The 25,200-nt window shown below is 46.1% G+C and overlaps 1 protein-coding gene across 2 annotated transcripts in view; it reads right to left on the bottom strand.

Annotated features, from left to right (window-relative positions):
• Window positions 1-25,200, bottom strand: part of LOC136541669 (protein SLOW GREEN 1, chloroplastic-like) — a 42,454-nt gene that overhangs the window by 4,939 nt on the left and 12,315 nt on the right. For both annotated transcript variants that reach the window (XM_066533677.1, XM_066533678.1), the window contains 11 exons: window positions 20,805-20,842; window positions 20,129-20,219; window positions 19,372-19,477; window positions 19,210-19,280; window positions 18,383-18,452; window positions 17,910-17,972; window positions 12,012-12,083; window positions 11,675-11,776; window positions 11,489-11,563; window positions 574-696; window positions 22-138 (listed from right to left, as the gene is read on the bottom strand). In XM_066533677.1, the coding sequence (XP_066389774.1) occupies window positions 22-138; window positions 574-696; window positions 11,489-11,563; window positions 11,675-11,776; window positions 12,012-12,083; window positions 17,910-17,972; window positions 18,383-18,452; window positions 19,210-19,280; window positions 19,372-19,477; window positions 20,129-20,219; window positions 20,805-20,842 (928 nt within the window). The remainder of the gene's footprint in view (window positions 1-21; window positions 139-573; window positions 697-11,488; window positions 11,564-11,674; window positions 11,777-12,011; window positions 12,084-17,909; window positions 17,973-18,382; window positions 18,453-19,209; window positions 19,281-19,371; window positions 19,478-20,128; window positions 20,220-20,804; window positions 20,843-25,200) is intronic.

The following is a 25,200-nucleotide window of genomic DNA, read 5'->3' as shown; positions in this document are numbered from 1 at the left end:
AGAAGAGAAATTCATAAGTACCTTCGCTAAGTAACCACGGAAGTCTTCAGGATGTTCAGTGATTAGCGTATCGTAGACGGAAATAGCATCACTGATATGGCCCCAATCACAATAAGCCTTCCCTAAAAGCAGGTCAACCTGTGATAGAATTTGAAAACAATATTGTACTTAAAACAAGTTAAGTTCTCCTATCGACATCAATTACACAGACCAAACTGAAGTCACAAGAATTATACAGTAAATAAGCAACTGACCATGTGTCCTATCTTAGTATCTAAACAACATTGTGAAAAAGTTACAAATCAATTTGCCTAAACTTCCCATTATTTTTTTGAAATAAAAGGGCAGGAGTTTTGCCATTCAATTAAGGAAGAAAGGATTGCTAGTTCAGTGTACAAGGAGCACTACAGCTGCACGCAGGCTACCCACAACAGAGCACATACATAAAACCCCCATTAGAGTCAAAACCTATGTTGTCATGAGTTCAGTTATCTATTCCAATACACAAAAGATTGTGTTTTTACAAAAGAACAGATAATAAGAGCAGACCCCATGATACCACAAGGTACTTACTTGGATCGGGTCAATATCTTGAGGCTTCTGGCGATCATTGTCATTTGCAGCCTCCAAATCCACTAGTCCTGTTTGACTCTTTTCATTCAACTTTCGATGGCATAACAGAATTATATCAACTGCCTTCAGAAAATTGAGCAGGCATTAATTCATCAAAATCGGCATGTTTTTTTTGTCTGAATGAAGTAATCAAAAGTTCAATACTAGAATCCAAGTTGCAGAATTATAATCATTCAGTAATGGAATTTTTCTTAATAGGGAGTAAAATATGAAGATATCTTATAAGTGTAGATCACATAGAGCATAGACAACATTCATTTTACAACCCTCAAATATTAGGACCAATCACTGTGCACCCAATTGAACCCAGTTTTCATACTAAGAGCATATCCAATAGTTTTGTAAAAATCACTTGTTAAACCAATGATTGTACCAAGTAAACAAAATAAGTAGGTAGCTCGATTGCCTTTCTCCAATAGTTTGCAATATTTGGTTGCTAAACTGGGCCCACCACAAGGATTTCCCTGTGCGCTGGCGGCGCCCCCAGCCTAGGCTACTGCAGCTCCCTAGCTGGCAACTGGCAACTCCCGGCCAGCCACAGCCAGGGTCAGCAAAGAAAACCATGCGGGGAGGGAAAAAAACTAGCACCAAGTGCCGATAACAAGTGTGCAACGCATGCACATATCTGGAGTTGAGGGGAAGATTAACAAGTGCTTATCTTTAGAGAGTTCATATAAAAAACTGTTGAGTGCAGTTTTTTTTCCCTTTTTGCCGAAAAACAAATTAGGGAATTGTTTTAAGGAGCTCTTGAGATGCTATGTGGTTTTGACACAATCATGCTAGAAACTCAATAGCCAGAGGGATTGGTGGCATGGCAAGCATGTTGGTGGTGACCACGTCCAGTGGATCCCCGCATGTAGCCATGCGGTGACATCTTTCCGTGGCTCTCCTAGTCTATAGTACATGCAGACTCTTGTATATGTATTTCACACACCGATCAATGCAAAATCATGTAATCTCAATTGCTTTCATGGTAATCAGAGCCTAGGTTAATCACATGTTCCTTTTTTTCTTCCGCACCCAGCGCGCCATCCTCTCCAACGCTGCTCCATGGCCGACCCCGTCGCCCCTCAGGATCTCTCCGCCGACGCTGCTGCCCTCAAGTGCGCTGAGAAAGCTCGCGCTGCCTTGGAGGATCACGAGCGCACAGCCAAGGCCGCCCGCGATGCTGCTCTTGCCCGCGCGGCAGAGACAGAGCGCGAGGCCTTGCCCAAACCGAGCACGACGCGGTCGATGCCCACCTTCGTGACGCCCTCGACAGCGCTGCCCGTGAGCGCGCAACCGCGGAGCTGCACCGCGACGAGGAAGCCGCCACTGATGATGCCCCCGTCGCCGACGGCAATCCTCCCGCCGCCGCTCTCCTTCAACACGAGGCCGCAGACCTTCTGAAACTGCACGCCTAAGGCCGCCACCGTGTAGAACATCCACGCCCTCGTGCCGCTGCTCCTCGACGTCACCTCCAGCTTCTACGCCCGGTGGCGCGAGTCGTTCCTCCTCACCGTTGGGAAGTTCTCCTTGGAGCGCCACGTCCTCTGACGACGTTGTGCCCTACTCCCCGGACTGGGTACGCATGGATAGTGTCGTCCGCATCTGGCTCCTCGGCACCATCTCCGACGATCTTGCCAACATTGTCTCCCAGCACGATGCCACCGCCTATGTAACTTACCAGTTCCTCGGGAACCGTACGACCCGCGCCTTTACACCAACCAGGAGTTCAGCTCCTTCCAGCAGGGCGATCTCCCATCGTCGAGTATTGCCGCCGCTACAAGCGGATGGCCGAGGACCTTCGCGATCTTGACGAGCACGTCACGACCGCACCCTCATCCTCAAACATCATCCGAGGCCTCAACGAGCACTTCACTGCCATCGAGCTCCACCTCCGCCGCAGCAACCCATTCCCTTCCATCCTGTGGATGCGTGACGACCTACGCTTGGAGGAGCTTACCATGGACAGGCAACACCAAGCCGCCAGCCCCCACCCGCCATCGACCACTCCGCCAGGCACTCATCGGCCCTAGCCGCCCCAACGCCCTCAACAGGCGGCCTCTGGGGGCAACTCCGGTGGTGGGTTCGGCAGCAGCTCCTACCAGCAACGCGGCAAACGTGGCAAGCGCAGCCGCCGTGCCACCAAGGGCTCCGGTGTCAACGGCGCTGGCCCTGATGTTCACGGGGGCGTTGCCGGACAGGCCCCCAATGGCGCCTAACCCACCGTCTAGCGGGCCTCGTTAGCAACATCAACCCCCTGAATGGCACCAACTATCCTGCATGGAAAGAGGTGTTAGTGGTGCTCAGAGTCACGGACTAAAACCACGCACTACATGAGGATAAGCATGTTGCACCCGCTGCAAATGTGTCTGCTCATGTAATAAGAACTTACAACACTAAGCTTGAGAAGTGGGAAAAGAGCAACAAAATTGCCAGCATGATCATTAAGGGATGTAAGACATAATCTGCTGCTGACCTCTCACTCTTTGTTTGTTGCACAGCAGATTTGGCAATAGGTCATTCTCTGTTGTCCTAGTTGATGTAGCAGTAGGGCAATAGGCCACCACTGATACATTAGTTGGTAGCTAATACATCAGCCATGTCTTGGTAGTGGGCTGAGGTAGGAATTGTACTGCTAGTACTAGGAGTAGTTGGGGCTGTACTCAGCCATGCTCATGTGTACCTTATAGTTGGTACATGAGTTGTATATACTCTACCTCTATGCAATGAAAATAGACAGTTCAGTTGCCACAAACCAAAAGAGCAGAGCTCTGGCCAATGCTGGTACTTGTGCCTGTGTGTGCTTGTGCTCACCCCTTCTTCTATCTCTAGCCATAGTGAGTGAGTGTGTGTGCTGGTAAGCTTACTGTTTACCTGTGCAGGGCAGTGAGGGACCAACAAGTGGTATCAGAGCCATACAGGTTCGCCTGCATCGCCGGACTAATCGCCGGCGATGGCACCTGGCTCGGAGACGGGCGACAACAGCGGAGCTGCGGGAGGCGACAGTGCTGCTAGGGATGCTCAGCCACGACAGGAGGTCGTCGTGTGCACGGTGTAGGAGGTCAGCGGCACTACTTGGCCACAGCTGACTCGCACCAACTATGACGAGTGGGCGGTGATCATGAAGGTCAAGCTCAGAGCCCGACAGCTCTGGAACGCCATCGACAAGGGCACCGATGTAGAAGAAGATGACATGTCAGCGCTGGAGGCCATCCTCACTGTTGTGCCTACGGAGTACCGGGAGCCGTTGGGGGCGAAGAAGTCTGGTAAGGAGGCGTGGGAGGCCATTGCAGCGATGCGCGTCGGCTTTGATCGCGTAAAGAAGGCGACGGCACAGCTGCTGAAGCAGGAGTACGCCAACCTCAGGTTCAAGGATGGTGAGTCGATGGAGGACTTCTCCCTCCGCCTGCAGTCGCTCATCAGCAATCTGGGGAGCCACGGTGTCACCATCGACGAAGAAGAGGTGGTCTCCAAGTACCTCCACTCCGTGCCGGTGAAGTACATCCAGATCGTTCTCTCCATAGAGACGATGCTGGATCTGTCCACCCTCACTATTGAGGATGTGACAGGCCGTCTGCGGGTGGTGGACGAGCGCATGGAGCAGGCCATAGCAACGACGGACAGCGGCAAGCTGCTGCTGACAGAGGAGGAGTGGGCTGCCCGGATGAAGAAGACCGGGGAAGCCTCCTCCAGCCGCGGTGGCGATGGCAAGCGCCGCAGCAAGGCTTCTTCGGAGAAGAAGAAGGTCGACCCCAACGCCTGCTGACGCTGCGGGAAGACTGGCCATTGGGCAAAGAAGTGCCCAAATCGCAAGCAGGAGAAGAAGGCTGAGGCTCATTTGGCGCAGGCTGATGATGATGATGAGGCCACTCTCCTGATAGCGACGTTCTGTGCACTGCACAATGTTGAGGCCAAGGAGAAGGGAGAGGTGATGGCGGTGGAGGAGCACGGGAAGGCTCTGAAGGCTGTCAACCTCGACGAACCGCGCGCCCAAGTCCACCTCGGACGTGTGGACGTCGAGCGAGAGCAGCGGTGGTACCTGGACTCCGATGTCAGCAACCACGTAACGGGCTCCAAGGCAGCCTTCTCCGAGCTCGACGGCAACGTGACCGGTACGGTGAAGTTCGGTGACGACTCAAGGGTGGCGATCCGAGGGCGCGGCACCATCATCTTCAGGTGCCAGAACGGCGAGCACCGCGCGCTGACGGATGTATATTACATCCCGCAACTGCGTTCAAGCATCATCAGCATTGACCAGCTGGATGAGCGCGGCAGCAAGGTGCTGATCAAGGACGGCGTCCTCAGGATCAGGGACCGGGAGCAGCGTCTTCTTGCCAAGGTGAAGGTCCCGGAACCGGTTGTACCTGCTCGACTTGAAGGTGGAGAAGCCCATCTACTTGGCTGCGCAGCGCACGAAGGAGCCGTGGCTGTGGCACACCCGCTATGGCCATCTCAGCTTCGACGCCCTCGGCATGATGGAAAAGATGGTCTGGAGGTTGCCACACATCGAGCACACAGGCGAGCTGTGTTACAACTGCCTGGCCGGGAAACAAAGAAGGCTGTCGTTCCCGAAGACGGCGAAGTACCGGCGGTAGAGGCCCTCGAGCTGGTCTATGGTGACCTCTGCGGGCCGATCACGCTGGCAACGCACGGCGGGTGCAAGTACTTCATCTTGCTGATGGATGACTGCAGCCGGTTCATGTGGCTGCAGCTTCTGACCAGCAAGACCGAGGTAGCGGAAGCGGTCAAGAAGTTCAAGGCGCGCCCGGAGGCGGAGAGCGGCAAGAAGCTACGCGTACTGCGGACTGATCGCGGCGGTGAATTCACCTTTGTAGCGTTTGCAGCGTACTGCGCGGATCAAGATGTGGTGCGCCACCACACCGCGCCGTACACACCGCAGTAGAATGGCGTGGTGGAGAGGCGCAACCAGACAATGGTCGGCACGGCGAGGTCGATGATGAAGGCTAAGAAGATGCCGGTGGAGTTCTAGGGAGAGGCGATGACCACGGCAGTGTTCATCCTCAACCGCGCGCATTATATTGGTTAATTGGATTGTTGCTATTATAACTACCATGGTGGATTGGAGAACTGTCATTACTATTCATCTATTTCAAGGCTTGCCATTATAATTTTTCATCTACCTAAAATATGCCATGATATACGTTTGGGATGTAGTTTGACTCACCCTTGAGCTACCGTATTTTCGAATGGACAGAAATGCCCCTGCCACACCCTTCACCCTCCCCTTGCTGACTGCGGGTCCCACCTTACACTGCTGTGGACCCACTCTTCAGACTTATCCTCACCACACAATCTCTCTTGCTCTCAAGCTCCAGGCCATGGAGGTCGTCGTGACTCCAGGTGGCCGTGTCCTACCCCCACGCTCTCTGTCGATTCCATGCCCTCCAATCCCATGGTCCCCGGTGTTGCCGCCTCCTGCCCCGGTGGACCTTGCTATGTTGCCACCCCTCCACCGAGGACTCGGCGTCACCCCCGCGGACCTAGCCACCACGCTGCTTGGACCCAAGCAGAAGATGATCCGCCGTCCGCGGACCTAGCCGCGCCACCGCTCGGGCCTAAGCGGAAGACGGCAGGCTATTGAAAAGGAAGGATGGCACGAGGCATCCACTGCCGCCTCGTCATCCTTCAACTCCTCGCCCTCTCCAAATCAGACAGAGCCCCCATAGCCGAGCTCCCACAATCGAGAATGTTCTTCTCCAACTCCGGCAGAGCTCCCATGGGTGAATACTAGTGGATCTCCCACCACCATCTGCAACTTCTTCCCCGTGCTACTCTTTGTTCGCTCACATGTGGATGATGCTTGTTGCGGCCATGGTAGGCTCCATGCACACTGTTGCATGATGTGGCTCATTAGCCATGGAGCGATCTTTGCGGGCGCCTCACATAAGGCTGGTTGGCGCCGCAGGCAAGCGCGGTTACAGAGGCAGCGGCTAGTGCAGGTGAGAGAATGAGGAAGACAGATAGGGGAGGGAGGAAGGGGATGAGACAAGTGGGCTCTTGTAAGTGAGGTGGGGAGATGGGCAATTTAGTCCGTACGGAGAGATAGTATGCGTCTAGACGTCCAGGGATGAGTCAAGTGTACAAAGTGAGGCTCAAGTACACAACGAATTGTAATGGCAGTTTTCCAAATACACGAATAGTAATGGCAGTTCTCCAATCTGTGATAGTTGTAATGGTAGCAAAACTCACATGACGAGATCCCATTGCATTGGAGCCAAGAGAGGATTATTTGCTCGTTTTCGATTACTAAGGAACGTAAATCTAACATGAAGCCATATCCAAGTCAAAAAGTGGACTTTGTCCATTATTAACGTAAGGATAAGGAATCCATGAAGACATCACAACAACAACAACAACAACAACAAAGCCTTTAAGTCCCAAACAAGTTGGGGTAGGCTAGAGTTGAAACCCAACAGAAGCAATCAAGGTTCAGGCACGTGAATAGCTGTCTTCCAAGCACTCCTATCTAAGGCTAAGTCTTTGGGTATATTCCATCCTTTCAAGTCTCCTTTTATTGCCTCTACCCAAGTCAACTTCGGTCTTCCTCTGCCTCTCTTCACGTTACTGTCCTGACTTAGGATTCCACTACGCACCGGTGCATCTGGAGGTCTCCGTTGCACATGTCCAAACCATCTCAACCGGTGTTGAACAAGCTTTTCTTCAATTGGCGCTACCCCTAATCTCTCACGTATATCATCGTTCCGAACTCGATCCCTTCTTGTATGACCGCAAATCCAACGCAACATACGCATTTCCGCGACACTTAGCTGTTGAATATGTCTTTTCGTAGGCCAACATTCTGCACCATACAACATAGCAGGTCTAATCGCCGTCCTATAAAACTTGCCTTTTAGCTTCTGTGGTACCCTTTTGTCACATAGGACACCAGACGCTTGCCGCCACTTCATCCACCCTGCTTTGATTCTATGGCTAACATCTTCATCAATATCCCCGTCCCTCTGTAGCATTGATCCTAAATATCGAAAGGTATCCTTCCTAGGCACTACTTGACCTTCCAAACTAACATCTTCCTCCTCCCGAGTAGTAGTGCCGAAGTCACATCTCATATACTCAGTTTTAGTTCTACTAAGTCTAAAACCTTTGGACTCCAAAGTCTCCCGCCATAACTCTAGTTTCTGATTCACTCATGTCCGGCTTTCATCAACTAGCACTACATCGTCCGCGAAAAGCATACACCAAGGGATGTCCCCTTGTATGTCCCTTGTGACCTCATCCATCACTAAAGCAAACAAATAAGGGCTCAAAGCTGACCCTTGATGTAGTCCTATCCTAATCGGGAAGTCATCCGTGTCTCCATCACTTGTTCGAACTCTAGTCACAACATTGCTATACATGTCCTTAATGAGCCCGACGTACTTCGTTGGGACTTTATGTTTGTCCAACGCCCACCACATAACATTCCTTGGTATTTTATCATAAGCCTTCTCCAAGTCAATAAAAACCATGTGTAGGTCCTTCTTCTTCTCCCTATACCGCTCCATAACTTGTCTTATTAAGAAAATGGCTTCCATGGTTGACCTTCCGGGCATGAAATCAAATTGGTTCATAGAGACCCGCGTTATTGCTCTCAAGCAATGCTCGATAACTCTCTCCCATAGCTTCATAGTATGGCTCATCAACTTAATTCCTCGGTAATTTGTACAACTTTGAATATCCCCTTTATTCTTGTAGATCGGTACCAATATACTTCTCCTCCACTCATCAGGCATCTTGTTCGATCGAAAAATATGGTTGAACAGCTTGGTTAACCATACTACAGCTATGTCCCCGAGGCATCTCCACACCTCGATTGGGATACCATCCGGTCCCATCGCCTTACCTCCTTTCATCCTTTTCAACGCCTCTCTGACCTCAGATTCTTGGATTCTCCGCACAAAGCGCCTATTGGTGTCATCAAAAGAGTCATCCAACTGAAAGGTTGTGTCCATATTCTCACCATTGAACAATTTGTCAAAATACTCTTGCCATCGATGTCGGATCTCATCCTCCTTTACCAAGAAATGCTCCCTTTCATCCTTAATGCACTTAACTTGGTTGAAGTCCCGTGTCTTTCTCTCACGAACCCTAGCCATCCTATAAATGTCCTTCTCTCCTTCCTTCGTACTCAAATGTTGGTAAAGATCCTCGTACGCTCTACCCTTTGCCACACTTACAGCTCGCTTTGCAGTCTTCTTTGCCACCTTATACTTCTCTATATTGTCCACACTCCTGTCATGGTACAAGCGTCTATAGCATTCTTTCTTCTCCTTAATAGCCCTTTGGACTTCCTCATTCCACCACCAAGTATCTTTAGCCTCACGTCCCCTTCCTTTGGTTACTCCACACACCTCTGAGGCTACCTTCCGAATGTTGGTTGCCATCTTGTCCCACATATTGTTTATGTCGTCTTCTTCCTTCCAAGAGCCCCCTTTGATAACCCTTTCCCTAAATACCTCTGACGTCTCCCCTTTTAGTTTCCACCACTTTGTTCTTTCAATCTTAGCTTGTTTATCCCTACGGGCACGTATCTGAAAACAAAAATCTGCCACCAAAAGCTTATGTTGAGAAACAACACACTCCCCTGGTATCACCTTGCAATCCAAGCATGCTCGTTTGTCCTTTCTTCTTGCGAGGACAAAGTCAATCTGACTACAGTGTTGTCCGCTACTGAAGGTCACTAGATGAGATTCTCTCTTTCTAAAGAAAGTGTTGGCTATCATCAGGTCAAAAGCTACCGCGAAGTCTAGAGCTTCCTCCCCCTCCTGATTCCTACTACCATACCCAAAACCTCCATGAACTGCCTCGAAACCTGCGCTTGTAGTACCTACATGCCCATTAAGATCTCCTCCTATAAAAAGCTTCTCACTACTAGGTATAGCTCTAACCAGGCCATCTAAGTCTTCCCAGAACTGTCTCTTAGCACTCTCGTCGAGGCCTACTTGGGGGGCATACGCACTAATTACGTTCAAGACCATATCACCAACGACAAGCTTGACTAAGATAATCCTATCTCCTTGCCTTCTCACTCCCACCACACCATTCTTGAGGCTCTTATCAATCAAAACTCCTACTCCATTTCTATTCGCGACTGTCCCTGTATACCAAAGCTTGAAACATGTATTGTCCACCTCCTTCGCCTTCTGACCCTTCCATTTAGTCTCTTGAACGCATAATATATTTACACGCCTCCTAGTCGCGGTATCAACTAATTCTCTTAACTTACCTGTAAGTGACCCTACATTCCAACTACCTAAACGGATCCTAGTTGGTTCGACTAGCTTCCTTACCCTTCGCACCCGTCGACTCTGATGCGAAGACCCTTGCTCATTTTTCACTACACCCGGGCGCCGATGTAGCGCGCCACTAAGGAAGCGACGACCCGATCCTTGGTTACTTGACACCATGCCCAGATCACGACACGGCGCGTCACGGGGGTGACGACCCGGCCCTTGCCCATTTAACACCATACCCGGGTTCCGATATGGCGCGTCGCTAAGAGGGTTACGCCCCCAACGATTTTCTTTCGGGTTTCATCTCCATTTAAGTGGCTAAGTTTTTACATTGGCTCGCCACGCCTAACACAACCCTCCTCCTTTACCAGGGCTTGGGACCTGCTATGCTGGGACACCAAAGGCGCCCCACCATAGGCGGAGTTGAATCCATGAAGACATGTCATCATATTTTGTTTAGGCCTAGTTATTTACTCACTAGTAACTATTGAGAGATTTCCATGTCAATGCTTTGAAAAATACGGTCAACTAATTGTTAGGAATATCCAGGCCCATACGGTTCATGGTGGACTCTATATGTTGTCATCAACACTAATGGACTGATAATCTTCATTAATCCCCAAGGTTAGTAACACTAATATGGTATCAAAGCCATGGATGTGGTTTAAGGTTAAACCTAACCAATCTTTTTAGCCCACCCACTGAACCCACTCACACCATCAGGCTGCCATTGCAGCCATCATCTGTCATGTGGCTCGCAGCAAATCAGGCCAGCGTTGCGCTCCCAGCCCCTTATTCGCGGCTAGCCATGATTAAACAGGACGGTGTTGCAGCCGATTTTCCATTGCGTGGATCTCATCAGATCGGCTCCTCCCCGCTATCCGCCTATTGCTCAGTTTGCTGTCATGCCCCAGGATTGTCTTCAACTTCTGCTGTCTCCCACCGTGAAGCCGAGCTCAACCTCAGTCACTTATCCACCCATAATGGAATCATCTCTGTCATATGGAATTGGCTCGCATGGCCGTCATGTACCATGACGTACCCCTGCAGCCCTTCATCCTGCTTCGGTTCATGCTTGGTGAATGGTGAAGGCGAATGGAGGATTGGAGGTCAGTGCTGCTGGAGGCACAAGGTCATTGCTGGAAGGTCTCTGGTGCTCTCCAGTTACTGGTATTTGCTGTTATCTCTCCCTGTTTCTCTTCAATGTCACAGCCCAATGCAATTGCTATCAATATCACACTTGACAGTCAGAATTATCAGGAACGGATAGTTTCCATGAATACTGCCTTCAGGGGTTTTGGTCGAGCTTCCCACAAAACTAATGATCAGATGATCCGCCCACAGATAAGGCAGATTGTATTAATGCTACAAAAGTCAAGTCGTGGCTTAACCAAATATTGTCAATAGCATTAATCAATCTACAATTATGACTGTATCAAGGACAGTATATATTATAGGCCCACACCACATTGCCAATAGAGTGATGGACTCTATGTATTGTCATCAGAACTAATGAGTAATTACCAGCTTGCATAATACCCAATGTTAGTAACACTAATTACTATCCCAGAAGGCGAAAATCAAAGTGCTATTACGATGTTCAATAGAGCTTTACACACCTGATCTGGCTTCTTAGCAGCAAGTAATGAATTTGTAAGCCCACGGAGAACTTCAAAATCAATATTATCTGATGACTGTTTCAATTGTTAGTCTGCGAATAGCTCAAAGTGCTATTGAACAGGAAGTAGTGCAGTTGCAACACAAGATAGAGTGCAAAACATAGAAGCGCATACAGATTTACTTACAGATAAAGCGCTTCTGTATGCTGATGAACTCCCTTCATAATCCTTGAGCTCAAACTTTACTTCACCAAGCAAACGGTATGCTTCTGCTTTATCAGGGATTACCTGCATCAAGTAGAATATGTATATGTACATGACAATAATTCCATAAGATTGACAGACCATCTAAGGCCTTGTTTGGATGCGCATGTATTCATTTCAATCCACATGTCTTGAAGTGGATTGGAGTGGAATTAAACTAAGTTCCATTCCAATCCACTCCAACACATGTGGATTGAAGTGGATACACATGCATCCAAATAAGGCCTAAATGATAACAAGGAGCGAACAATTAGCACACCTTTATTAGCTTCTCAAGGAACGTTGATGCCTTCTCATACTCACCTAGTTCAACCAACGATACTGCTGCACCCTGTGTGACCATATGAAAACTGAACATGCATAGTATGAAACAAAAAGAGTAGAAATTAAATAAAAAACATTTCATGAAAATTGGAGTGTCTAAATGGATGTGATCAAAATCCATTCAAATGCATGTTGTCTTCCAAAAAATTTCATTTCCTACATACTAATACCAACCAGAGAAACAAACATGTGTATAACAGTGCTCTAAATACCACCCAAGCCACCTGTGCACCTATGTTGCTCTTAATGGGAATCCCGCATCTAGATGTCAGATGGTCCAATAGCTACTTTCGACGTTGGGAACTAGGCCCTTAGCAGAGTACCAATTATGGTCTCTGAAAGGTCGAAACTATAAACTGTTTCTGAGCAACAAGTCATGCTCAACTGTTCATCCCGATGATTTTCCTCACATTGCTCTTGGCATTCCCCTCAGCCTTGCCCCTTCAAAAGCATCAGCATTATTGTTTCCATCCATATAGGGGGCGATGGGTTGACTTCCGAACGCAACCAGGATGCGCGAGCCAACCAGGCCCCTAGCAGCCATGCTGGGCACATGCGAGGAGGGTCTGTTTGGTTTCTCGTGTTCTGTCAGCTTGGTCCAGCAGGGCTGTTGTTTGGTTCCCAGGATGCACAAGCGCAAAAGTGATTTCGGCCTCCCGCGTGCACTGGCACCACCCCAGCCAGGCTCCATGGGAACGAGGAAAAATCTCACATGGAGAGCCAGGACCGGCGGCTCCTTTTGCAGGGTCAGCCTGACTAGAATGCTGGCGCACCCAACCAATCATGCGGTGCTTGCATCTGATGGGCCTGGATGGAAATACAACCAACCAATCATGCCCATAGTGCTTATGTTTATGTCAAAATGGAGCTAGAGGCTGTTTTCGAAGGTTTTCTGTGGACATTGATATGAAGTTGTGAATTGTGAAATGTAGTTTCTTGTTATGAAGGTGGTGAAATCTGCAGTCCTGATTGATAAGAACACTTTCCCGGGATCCCAATTCCCAGCTGCTACTTGTGGTCATGCTGTACTTTAACCTGGTGTCTTTCACTGACTCCAAATTAACAGTTCTTTGAAAAGAGAATCCACCTGAACATGAACGAATAACAGAGGAATTGTGCTCTGTTCACACCCTAAGGGCTATTAAAACTGTGTATCAATTAGAGGGTACAAATATCTTTGAAGGATATTATCAAAACAACCTTCATTTTCAGGCAAGATTAGAAAATAGTGCACTTCCAATCGCGTGTGGTGTAGGTGTGTTGTAAGGGTTTCTTTACCAACAACACCCCCCGCCTCTCTTTTGTCAATATTAAAGATATGCAGCTCTCCTACATGTACGATGAAAAAAAAAACTCCCAATCAAAATGTTTAGATCAAAAGGTTGTTCCAAGGTGTACCACAAACAATCCTCCAAACATTTTTTCCCCATTTACACCACCACCAACAACATAGCCTTTCAATCCCAAGCAAGCTAGGGTAGGCTAGAGTTGAAACCTAGCAAGAGCCCCAAGTCACGGTTTAGGCACTTCAATAGCTGTTTTCCAAGGACTCCTATTCAAACATAGATCTCTACGTATATCTCAAGCTTTCAAATATCTTTTTATTGCCTCCCCCCATGTCAATTTCGATCTTCCTCTACCTCTCCTCATATTATTAGCTTGGCTTAGGACTCCACAATGCACTGGTGCCTCTGGAGGTCTCCTTTGGACATGGCCAAACCACCTCAACCGATGTTGGACAAGCTTTTCTTCAATTGGTGCTACCTTTAGGCGATCACGTATATCATCGTTCCGAACTCGGTCCATTCTTGTGTGACCGCAAATCCATCGCAACACACGCATTTCTGCAACACTCAGTTGTTGAACATGTCGAATCTTTGTAGGCCAACATTCTGCTCCATACAACATAGCCGGTCTAATCGCCGTTCTATAGAACTTGCCTTTTAGCTTTTGTGGTACCCTCTTATCATAGAGAATGCCAGAAGCTTGTCGCCACTTGATCCACCGTGCTTTGATTCTATGGCTAACGTCCGCATCAATATTTCCATCCCTCTGTAGCATCGATCCCAGATACCTAAAGGTATCCTTCTTATGCACTACTTGACCTTCCAAACTCACATCTCCCTCCTCCTGTACAACTCCACCAAAGTCGCATCTCATGTTTTCCGTTTTAGTTCTGCTCAATCTAAAACATTGTTTTTGAGGCGTCGCCTAGGCGACAAGGCGTGCCCAGGGTGCTGGGCGTCGGGGTCGCCACGGCATGCGTGCATATGCCGTCAGCCATATGAGATTAGGCGTCAATTAGGCGTGGAAAGGCATCGGGCGAGCGCCTAGAGGCCTGTGGCGGACGCCGGAGCAGCAAGTCGAGAGGAAGATGGAATCGGGCAGGGAATCGAGCGGACGCAATGAAAACTAGCAGGAATCGACCGCGTCGCGTCCGCGCTAGAAGGAAAAGGGAGGGAATCGACCGCATATATGCTGTTGCGCGGCAAACCTCCTGCTCGAGGGCTTTTACCACAGGTGCGGGCCGCTACAGCTTCATGGAGAGAGGAGAGGAAAAGAGGCAGCGGCCTGCTTCTTGGCGGCAGAGGCGGAGGCGGAGGCTTGCCGCTCCTTGCTCGAGTCCACCGGCCGCGCGCACCTCCCGCGAGTCGGCCCTTGCATCTCCTCCTGGCTGCTCGAGTCCACCAGGGGTCCGTCTGCACCGCACCTGCAGCTCCTGCCCGTCCGCACCTGCTCGCCCGCCTCCGTCGACCGTCTACCCGTTCGCCTCGTATGCTCCCTGCCTCCTCTTTGGTCTCCTCTTCCTCTGCTTCCCTCCTCTTCCTCTGTTTCTTTCTCTTCCTCTGTTTCTTTCCCTCTTCCTCTGTTTCTTTCCCTGCAGCACTAGTCATTAAGTTATATTATGTTATTAGAGACTAATTTGTGGCTATTGAGTGATGAGAGATTTCAGATTTGCTATTTTGGTACTTTACGTTGTGCACTAGCACTCTGGTAGTATTATTTATTATGGTATTACATGCTAAGACTTGGCAATATTAAGGTATGATTTGCTTCTGAATTTTAGTATCAATATATATTAAGATGATCATATGGCGTCGCCTAGGCGTTCGCCATAAATGCCTAGGCGTTGTGAAGGGGGTAGGGCGCCGCGCGTTGCCGCAGCGCCTAAAAAACAATGATCTAAAACCTTTAGACTCAAGGGTCTGCCGCCATAACTCTAGTTTCCTATTTACTTCCGTCTCGCTTTCGTCCACTAACACTACATCATCAGCGAACAACATACACCAAGGGATATCCCCTTGTATGTTCCTAGTAACCTCATCCATTACCAAGGCAAAGAGATACAGGCTTAAGACTGACCCTTGATGAAGTCAAATTTTAATCAGGAAGTAATCTGTGTTACCATTGTTTGTTCGAACACTAGTCACAACATTGTTGTATATGTCCTTAATGAGGGTCACGTACTTTGATGGGACTTTATGTTTGTCCAAAGACCACCACATAACATTTCTTGGTATCTTGTCATAAGCCTTCTCCAAATCAATGAAAACCAAGTGGAGGTCCTTCTGCTCTCTAAACCGCTCCATAACCTGTCTTATTAAGAATATTGCTTTTGTGGTTGACCTTACGAGTATGAAACCAAATTGGTTTGTTGATATCTGCGTCGTTCCTCGCAGGCGTTGCTCGATGAATCTTTCCCATAACTTCATAGTGTGGCTCATTAACTTAATTCCCCGATAATTAGTACAACTTTGGATATCTCCTTTGTTCTTGTAGATTGGTACCATTATGTTTTTTCTCCACTCTTCAGGCATCTTGTTCGATTGAAAGATATTGTTGAACATCTTGGTTAGCCATACTATAGCTATATCCCCAAGACATCTCCACACCTTGATTGGATACCATCATGGCCCATCGCTTTGCTCCCTTTCATCCTTTTCAAGGCTTCCCTAACCTCCGATTCTTGAATCCTCCGCACAAAGCGCCTGTTAGTGTCATCAAACAAGCCGTTTAGCTGAACGGTGGTGTTCTCGTTCTCACCATTGAACAATTTATCAAAATACTCTTGCCATCTATGTCTGATCTCATTCTCCTTCACCAAGAGCCGCTCCCTCTTATCCTTTATGTACTTGACTTGGTTGAAGTCCCTTGTCTTCCTATAGCAAGCCCTAGCCATCCTATAAATGTCCTTCTCTCCTTCCTTCGTACTCAAACGTTGGTAAAGGTCCTCATAGGCCCGCCCCTTTGCCTCACCGCTTGTTTTGCAGTCTTCTTTGCCACCTTGTACTTCTCTATGTTGTTTGCACACCTGTCATGATACAAGCACTTATAGCACTCCTTTTCCTTAATAGCCTTTTGCACATCTTCATTCCACCACCAAGTGTCTTTCGAGTCGCATCCGCTCCCTTTGGTCACTACAAGCACATCTGAAGCAACCTTCCGAACGCATGTTGCCATCTTCTCCCACATGCTGTTTGCATCGCCTTCATTATTCCAAGGGCCCTCTTCAATGACCTTTTCCTTAAAGATCTTTGATGTCTCCCCTTCTAATTTTCACTACTTCATTCTAGCAACCCTAGCTTGTTTGTTCCCACGAGCTTGCACCAGAAAGCGGAAGTTAGCCACCACCAGCTTGTGTTGAGTGACCACACATTCTCCAGGTATCACCTTATAGTCCACGCATGTTCGTTTATCCCTCCTTCTTGTAAGGACAAAGTCGATTGGATTAGAGTGCTGGCCACTACTAAAGGTCACTAAATGGGACTATCTCTTACGGAAGAAAGTGTTAGCTATCATCAGATCAAAAGCTATGGCGAAGTCTAAGACTTCCTCTCCCTCCTGGTTCTTACTACCATATCCGAAACCCCCATGAACCGCCTCAAAACCTGCACTTGATGTACCTACATGGCCATTAAGATCACCTCCTATAAAGAGCTTCTCGCTATTAGGGACAGCTCTAACCAAGCGATCTAAGTCTTCCAAGAAAAGCCGCTTAGCACTCTCATCATGACCTACTTGGGGGTCATACACATTAATTACGTTTAAGACCATATAACTAATGACAAGTTTAACTAAGATGATCCTATCCCCTTGCCTTCTCACCTCCACCACACCATCCTTAAGGCTCTTATCAATCAAAACTCCTACTCCATTTTTATTTGAAGTTGTCCCTGTGTACCAGAGCTTGAAGCCGGTATTGTCCACCTCTTTCGCCTTCTGCCCCTTTCATTTAGTCTCTTGGACGCATCAGATATTTACACGCCTCCTAATCACTGTGTCCACTAGGACCCTACATTCCAGCTACCTAAATGGATCCTAGTTGGCTCGACTAGCTTCCTTACCCTTCGCACCTGCCGAGATAGGTGTGAAGACCCTTGCTCATTTTGCACCACACCCAGGCGCCGATGTGGCGCACCACTAAGGATGCGATGACCCGATCCTTACTCACTTGACACCGTGTCCAGATCGCGACACGGTGCGTCACGGGGGTGACGACCCGGCCCTTGCTCATTTAACACCATACCCGGGTTCCGACATAGCGCGTCGCTAAGAGGGTTACGCCCCAATGGGATTCTTTTGGATTTCATCTCCATTAAAGTGGCTAAGTTTTTATATTGGCTCGCCGCGCCTAACACAACCCTCCTCCTTTACTAGGACTTGGGACCTGCTATGCTGAGACACCAAAGACACCCCACCATAGGCAGAGTTCCCCATTGACACCACTAATCTAAAATTGAGCATCCATAGACACAGTTAAGAAACTTTTGTGCACATGCACCAGCACATAAGAAACTTCAGTACGAATTTGATATGTCGAATAGCACTTCACCTCAAGAGCGGTAGGATCATTAGGCGACTTGCTCAGTGTTGCTTGAAAGCCTTGCAGTGCATTCTAATAAAAAAGAACTGATGATATCTTAGTATGATAACAAATTAGCAAAAATGAATGCAAATGAATACAATTCTTTGGCCCTTCAATTCGAAAACAATCATACCAGTATTGCACATTCAGAACTTGTGCAATACCTGAGTACTTAAGGTGTGGCCACTTTTAAATAACCCTAGAGCCAAGCTATTATTCTTTGATACTCGGCTACGTGCCATTTAGAGTTTAAATATTTTCTTCGCTGCAAATTCTTGCCTGAATAATGTTACGGTGCAGGTGAATAGCTGATAGAAAAATGTATATTCCATTTTCATTGAAATATTGTCTGTCAATGGATATTACCTTTTAATTAATTCATTTCTTTTTTCACATGCAAGTAAACAAACGAAACATACAAAATTGGGAGAAATGGTTACCTTAAACTTTTCTTCTTCCTCTTGAGAAAGCTTTTGTTTAACTACTGCACTTTCTTTGCTAGGGCTAACACTGAAAAAGGAAGTGTAGGAGGTACAATGTAGTCACAACAAGCACAAGAAAAATATTCATAAGTGTATCTATTCCATTTGTACAGTCATCTGATGGTTGCCTTAGGAGAGAATGCTCTTCCCCTTTTCAGTCCTCATACAAGTCTTCCAGTTTTGATGTTTTTATTAAAAAAAATATAGTCTGCTTTCCTAAAGAACTAAATAAGAAGCATTATTTCTCACTTGAGTTCCCACTATTTTGGTGTTGTTTTATTTCCCTGAGGGGCTGTTTTTGTGTGTCTGCAACTTTGCATTTTTTATGTTCCAGTGCTCTTTTGAGGGCAACCTGTGGGTGGCTGTGGTGCTCCCTGCGACCCTGCACACAACTCTCTTTGCTTCCTTTCCAAGTTGAATGGCAGAGCCCCTGCCCTTTTCTTTCAAGAAAATGTAGTTTTAACAGAGAACATAAAACATTCTAACTGAGCCTGGAATTTTTTATCAATGACTTCAATTTTCAACTTTCAAAATTTGACTTCAATTGCAATTTTGAAAAAAAAAAAAATTCCTGTTTTGCCTTCTCTTTCATTATTCTGCATGCTACCAGGACATTTGACAAGGACAGAACACTTCTTGGTTGTAACAGTTATATAATGCATTGCACTATCTTGGCAAGTGAAAATCATTTTTAAAATAAATAATATAAAATGCAAACACTATGGATAGAATGTAATGAAGAACGGACTATTGGTGGCCCATTTGTGTGGTAGATGTAGATTCACCTTCCGTAAGGAAGGAAATCCCCAAAAGCGAAGACTAGTCCAAAGACAACAACAGCAACGCCAATTCCAACCTACTGAGAGAATTCTGATAAGTATATGACCTGAAGATCAATTACTAATTTACCATGGAAAACATGAGAAAGTCCATAAAATAAAACTGACCCTAGTACCAAAGCCAATTGTACTTTTATCTGACTCAATTGGAGCATCATAATCAATAGCTTGATAATCTTTGTTTTCTTCAGCTTTCTTTTTCTCAAGAGCAGACCTAAACAGAACAGAAGCAACCAAGTTGAGAGCAACAAGAAATGCTTAAGTAGAAGTATTCGCAAGGAATATACCAAATAATATATATATTTTTCAGAGCCTATATAGTAAATAGGAGTGTATCTATTATCAAGAGCTAGCAATAATGGTGCAAATTATGAAATATTATCCAAATTGCACTGATTGATACATGCCTTCATGTAAGGAATGTTTCTGAATAAGTAAGCAAAGCTGAAGAAATTCTAACAATAATCTCAAAGATACAAAGTGGACATTAACCATATGGATGTCTATGCAGAACTGGATCAGGTGTAGGCTAGTCCTTGACAAAACAAAGGTCAGAAATTCAAGAACACAGCATGCCAAGGTAAAGGCTAAAATGGAATGCTCAGCCAAACGCCTCACACAATTATTTCATATTTTGTAATAAATTAGCCATGCATTCTAAGTCCTATTTATAATTGGTCAGTAAGCAGAAACATTTCCACTTACATTAACAAAGCATTCTATGTACCATCTATAAACTGTCAAGAATCAGAAACATTTCTACTTATATATCCAACAACAGCAAGAACAAATAAACTTAATCCTACAAAAACAGAAGTTATTTTTAACTAAATGAAGCAGGATGATAGAGGAAATATGACAGTACCTTCGAACTGCTTCCACTTTTTCCAAAAATTTCTTATCCATGACTTGTTTACCAGATTTGTTTTCACTTCCAGTTCTTAATTCTGGCACCCCTAAAAACAATGAATGAACAAGTATTGAGATATGCAGCTGGTAAAACTAAAGTTAAGTTTTATGTAATGAGAAGAGAAAAATAAGCAAGGTAACAAAATAATGACATATATACCAAATATCAAAGCTAAAAGCAGAAATTCAAGAATACCAAACCTAAGTCAATGAGATACAACTATATCAGAACACTAGCAACAATTCTAGTCACTATTCATGTAAGACAAACAAAAGAATAGGTTATCAATCCAGATAATTGGTTTTTACATCTCAGTGGTTCGACTTACAGGTTAATAGAAAAACAGAGTTCCACAATGAACAAAAAACATAAAATAGTAGGGCAACCATTAAAGTGAGTCAATCAACAATTGTACTATTTCTAGATTAGACAGATAAGTTTTTCATGGATAGGCTAGAGCCTAAATGAACTTTAGCCATTGATCAAGTATTTAGCAATTTCAGGGAACACAAAATACTTTGGTCATCATGAGGATAATGCACACAGAACATGCAGGAGTGCAACAGTATTCTTTTTGCAAGAGATAGGTGTAACAGTAATTGCAGTTAACTAAAAATTGAAGCCAACTTACATTGGTCCCTGTTCTTTGGATTTCCAGATATTACCTCACTACATCAAAAGAAGAAAAAAAATTGATGACTAAAGAAACAAAGATATGTATGAAACAACATAGTACTGCTTTAAAGTCCTAAAATAAGTATGAGCTATTTACAGCAGGTCACACCCTTGGTTCGACGCTTTGAACAAACAGATTTCATCAAGAGCTGCTAAAATCCTTAGTTGGAAGCTTTGAGCAACAGATTCTAGCCATAAAAAAGGAAATAAGTAACACCATTAAACAAATGAACAAATTAAAAATTTCAGATTTAGATGCATGATTCACTTATGTATCACATTATTGTAGAGAGTGCACCGCACACCCAATAACGGGGGGTGGCCTTTCATATATATAGCCGAGAAGGCTTGGAGTACAAGTATATGAAGTACAATACAAGTCAGGCTATACATATCTATTTATATCTCTAATACCCGCCCGCAGTCGCAACGGGATGATCTCGGACGCGAAGACTGGACCTAAATCAGTAAACAAATGTACAGGCAAGCCTTTGGTCATAATGTCCGCGAACTGGTGGGATGAAGGGACATGGAGGACTCGAACCTGTCCTAGAGCAACCTTGTCGCGAACAAAATGAATGTCAATCTCTATATGCTTCGTGCGGCGATGATGAACAGGGTTACCCGTCATGTAGACTGCACTGACATTGTCACAGTATACAATCGTCGCCGAAGTAAGAGGAGTGTGAAGCTCCTGAAGTAGCTGACGAAGCCAACAAGTCTCAGCAACAGCATGGGCGACAGCACGGTATTCAGCTTCCGCGCTGGAACGAGAAACTGTAGTCTGCCGTTTGGAGGACCAAGACACCAGATTGTCACCAAGAAAGACACAGTATCCAGACGTAGACCGCCGAGAATCAGGACAGCCAGCCCAATTAGCATCCGAGTATGATGTGAGAGTGTCAAGAGACCCGGTACCGAGGTGAAGACTTGTAGACAGTGTGCCCTTGACGTATCGCAAAATCCGCTTGAGCAGTGCCAGATGAGGTTCACGCGGAGAATGCATAAAGAGACAGACCTGCTGAACTGCATAGTCAATGTCGGGACGAGTCAATGTGAGGTACTGTAAACCGTCGGCGAGACTCCGGTATTGTGTTGGATCGGCAACTGGTGAGCCATCGGTGGCAGACAGTTTGGCGCGTGCATCGACTGGGGTGGCTGTAGAGTGACACTCAATCATACCAGCCTGCTGGAGAAGATCAACTGCATACTGCCGCTGTGACAGGAAAAGGCCGTCAGCAGAACGAGTGATAGAAATCCCGAGGAAGTGATGAAGGTCCCCGAGGTCAGTCATGGTGAACTCTGAGTTAAGGCGCTCAGTAATATGTCGAAGAAGAGCAGGCGAGGATGCTGTGAGGACAATGTCGTCGACGTAAAGCAACAGGTAAGCAACACTGGTGCCCTCCTTGAACACAAAAAGAGAAGTATCTGACACTGAAGCGACGAAGCCCAGGGTCTGAATGAAGGTAGCGAATCGCTGGTGCCATGCCCGGGTGAAAGCTCTAGTTTGGTTTTAGTTAATTGATGAAACCCTAAGTGCTAACCTAGTTTATCAAGATGATTATGAGATAGGTAGCAACCTTGTGAGCTTAACCAAAGCCCTCACACTCATCTCCATCATTGATTCATTATCTTTGTGAGATTGGGAGAGAATCCAAGTGCATTACTTGAGTGATTGCATCTAGAGGCACTTGGTATTCGTGTTGCGCTGTGGATTTCGCTTGTTTCTCTTGGTGGTTGCCACCACCTAGACGGTTGGAGCAGCGGTGGAGGATCGGCACGAGTTGATGATTGTTCGTGGCCGTCTCCGGTGATTGTGAGGGGATTTGTACCTTCCCCGGCAAAGTGCCGAAAGGTAACGCTAGTAAATTGCTTGTGTCATTGAGTTACTTCACTTGTGGGTCGGTTCTTGCGGTGTCCTATCGTGTGGACGAGGTTTGTGAAACACCTCTTAGCCGCCGAACCACCAAGTGTTGGTCGACACAACGGGGACGTAGCGTGTTGGCAAGCACGTGAACCTCGGGAAAAAATCGATTGTCTCTTGTCTTTGGGATTCTCCCGTTGATTGGCTCTACGTTCATCTTGTGATTGGTTCATCACCTACACGGCGGTATAATCACCCTACTCACTTATTTGCATTCTTGCAAACTAGTTGATACAAGCTCTTTAGTGTAATTAGAATTGAGAGCTTGCTTTATTATTTACATTGATCTAGTTGAGCTATTTAGAGTAGCAAGATTGAGAGCTCTTAGTGAGTAGTTACATAGCAAGTTTGTGTGCCTAAGTAATCATTGCAACTAGAATTGTTGGATAGGTGGCTTGCAACCCTTGTAGAGCTAGAGCAAGTTTACATTACGCTATTTGTCATACTAATCAAATTGCTCTAGTTGATTTATAGATTTTTAAATAGGCTATTCACCCCCCTCTAGCCATATTAGGACCTTTTAAGTGGTATCAGAGCCGTGGTCACCGTTTGATTAAAGGCTTAACAACCTCGGTGTCAAATTATGGCTCAAGTTGTGTTCAACCATGTGGGGGACAAACCACCGTTCTTTAATGGCACATGCTATGATTATTGGAAGAGAAAGATGAGGATGTATCTTGGTTCAATCAATGATCAAGTATGGGAAGTGACCGAGAATGACTATGCTATCATTGATCCCGATGATCCAACCAACCAAGATAAGATCAACAAGCAATACAATACAATGACTCTCAACACCATATACAATGCCATTGATTCCAAAGTGTTTGAGCAAATCAAGGATTGTGAAAGAGCAAATGAGGTGTGGAAGAGATTGGAGGAAACATATAAGGGCACACCGGCGGTGAAGAGTGCCAAGTTATACATCCTCAAGGACAAGTTGACAAGTTTCAAGATGAAGGATGATGAGAGCATTCCAGAGATGTTCCATCGGCTACAAGTAATTATCAATGACTTGAAGGCTTTGGGAGAAAAGATCAAGGACGATGATGTCTCCCATCGATTCTTGATGTGCTTACCTCTAAGATTTGAGATGTTGAGATTGCTCATCATAAGAGAAGGATTGAAGGATATTACCCCTAACCAAGTACTAGGTGATGTCATAACACAAGAGACATACCGTGTGGAAAGGGAGGGGGATGACAAGGATGACAAGAAGGAAGAAGAAGACAAGAAGAAGAAAAGCATAGCATTCAAGGCTAGCTCATCATTATCAAAGAACAAAGGCAAGTCCAAGAAAGAATCAAGTGATGATGATGATATTAGTGATATTGATGATGAAGCTATGGCTCTCTTTGTGCGCAAGATGGAAAAATTCATGAAGAAGAAGGGCTATGGTGCAAAAAAGAGAAGAGATCACACCAAGAAGAAAGAGTATGTGAGAAGATGCTACAATTGCAAAAGCTTCGATCATGTAGTAGCAAATTGTCCATACAATAGTGACAATGATGAGGATGAGAAGAAGCATAAGGAGGATAAGAAGGAGAAGAAGGAGAAGAAAATGACCTTCCAAAAGAAGAAGGGTGGAGGCTATATGGTCACATGGGATAGTGATAACTCTAGTGATGATGACAAGAAATCTATCAAGAGAGCACTAGCAAGCATCGCCATCAACAACAAGCCCTCCATCTTCGACACTCCATCGACGTGCCTCATGGCAAAACCTACCAAGATAAAATATGATGTGAGTGATGAATGTGAAAGTGATGCTTGTAAGAGTGATGATGATAATGAAGAGTACTCCAAGGAGGAGCTCATAGACATGTGTGAGCAAGTGCATACTTGTTTTGAGATGAAGAGAAAGGAGTGCAAGGAATTGAACAAGAAAGTCAAATTTCTTGAGCAATCCCTTGATGAGCTCAATGCCACTCATAAGAGGCTAATGGAAGCCCATGAGAAGCTTGGCAAAGCTCACTCTAAGCTTGAAAAGGCTCACTCCTCATTGAACAAGTCAAAGTAGAGGAAGCCAAAAAGGAGCAAGTGATCATATCATATGATGTGGGACTAACATGTGATATTATTGATGAATCTATTTTTGTTGCTCCCACTAACACTTCTTGTAGCACTACTACTTCCACTTCACCCTTGAGTGATGGTCTCACTTGTGATGCCTCACTTATGGTGGAAAATGAAACCCTCAAGAAGGAGGTGAATGAGCTCACTCGTGCCTTAGGCAATGCCTATAGTGGAGAAGCCCACTTGCTAAAGTGCTTAGGTAGCCAAAGATTTTCTCTCAACAAAGAAGGATTAGGCTATACCCCCATGAAGAGCAAGGCGGCCTTTGTCACTCCCAAAGCTAGCTTTGTAAAGGGCAATGATCGGTTTTGCAATAGATGCAAGCAAGTTGGGCATATAAAGCAAAATTGCA

Source organism: Miscanthus floridulus, chromosome 3 (genome assembly GCF_019320115.1).
Source record: "Miscanthus floridulus cultivar M001 chromosome 3, ASM1932011v1, whole genome shotgun sequence".
Taxonomy (NCBI): domain Eukaryota; kingdom Viridiplantae; phylum Streptophyta; class Magnoliopsida; order Poales; family Poaceae; genus Miscanthus; species Miscanthus floridulus.
This window is presented reverse-complemented; position numbering and strand designations above follow the sequence as displayed.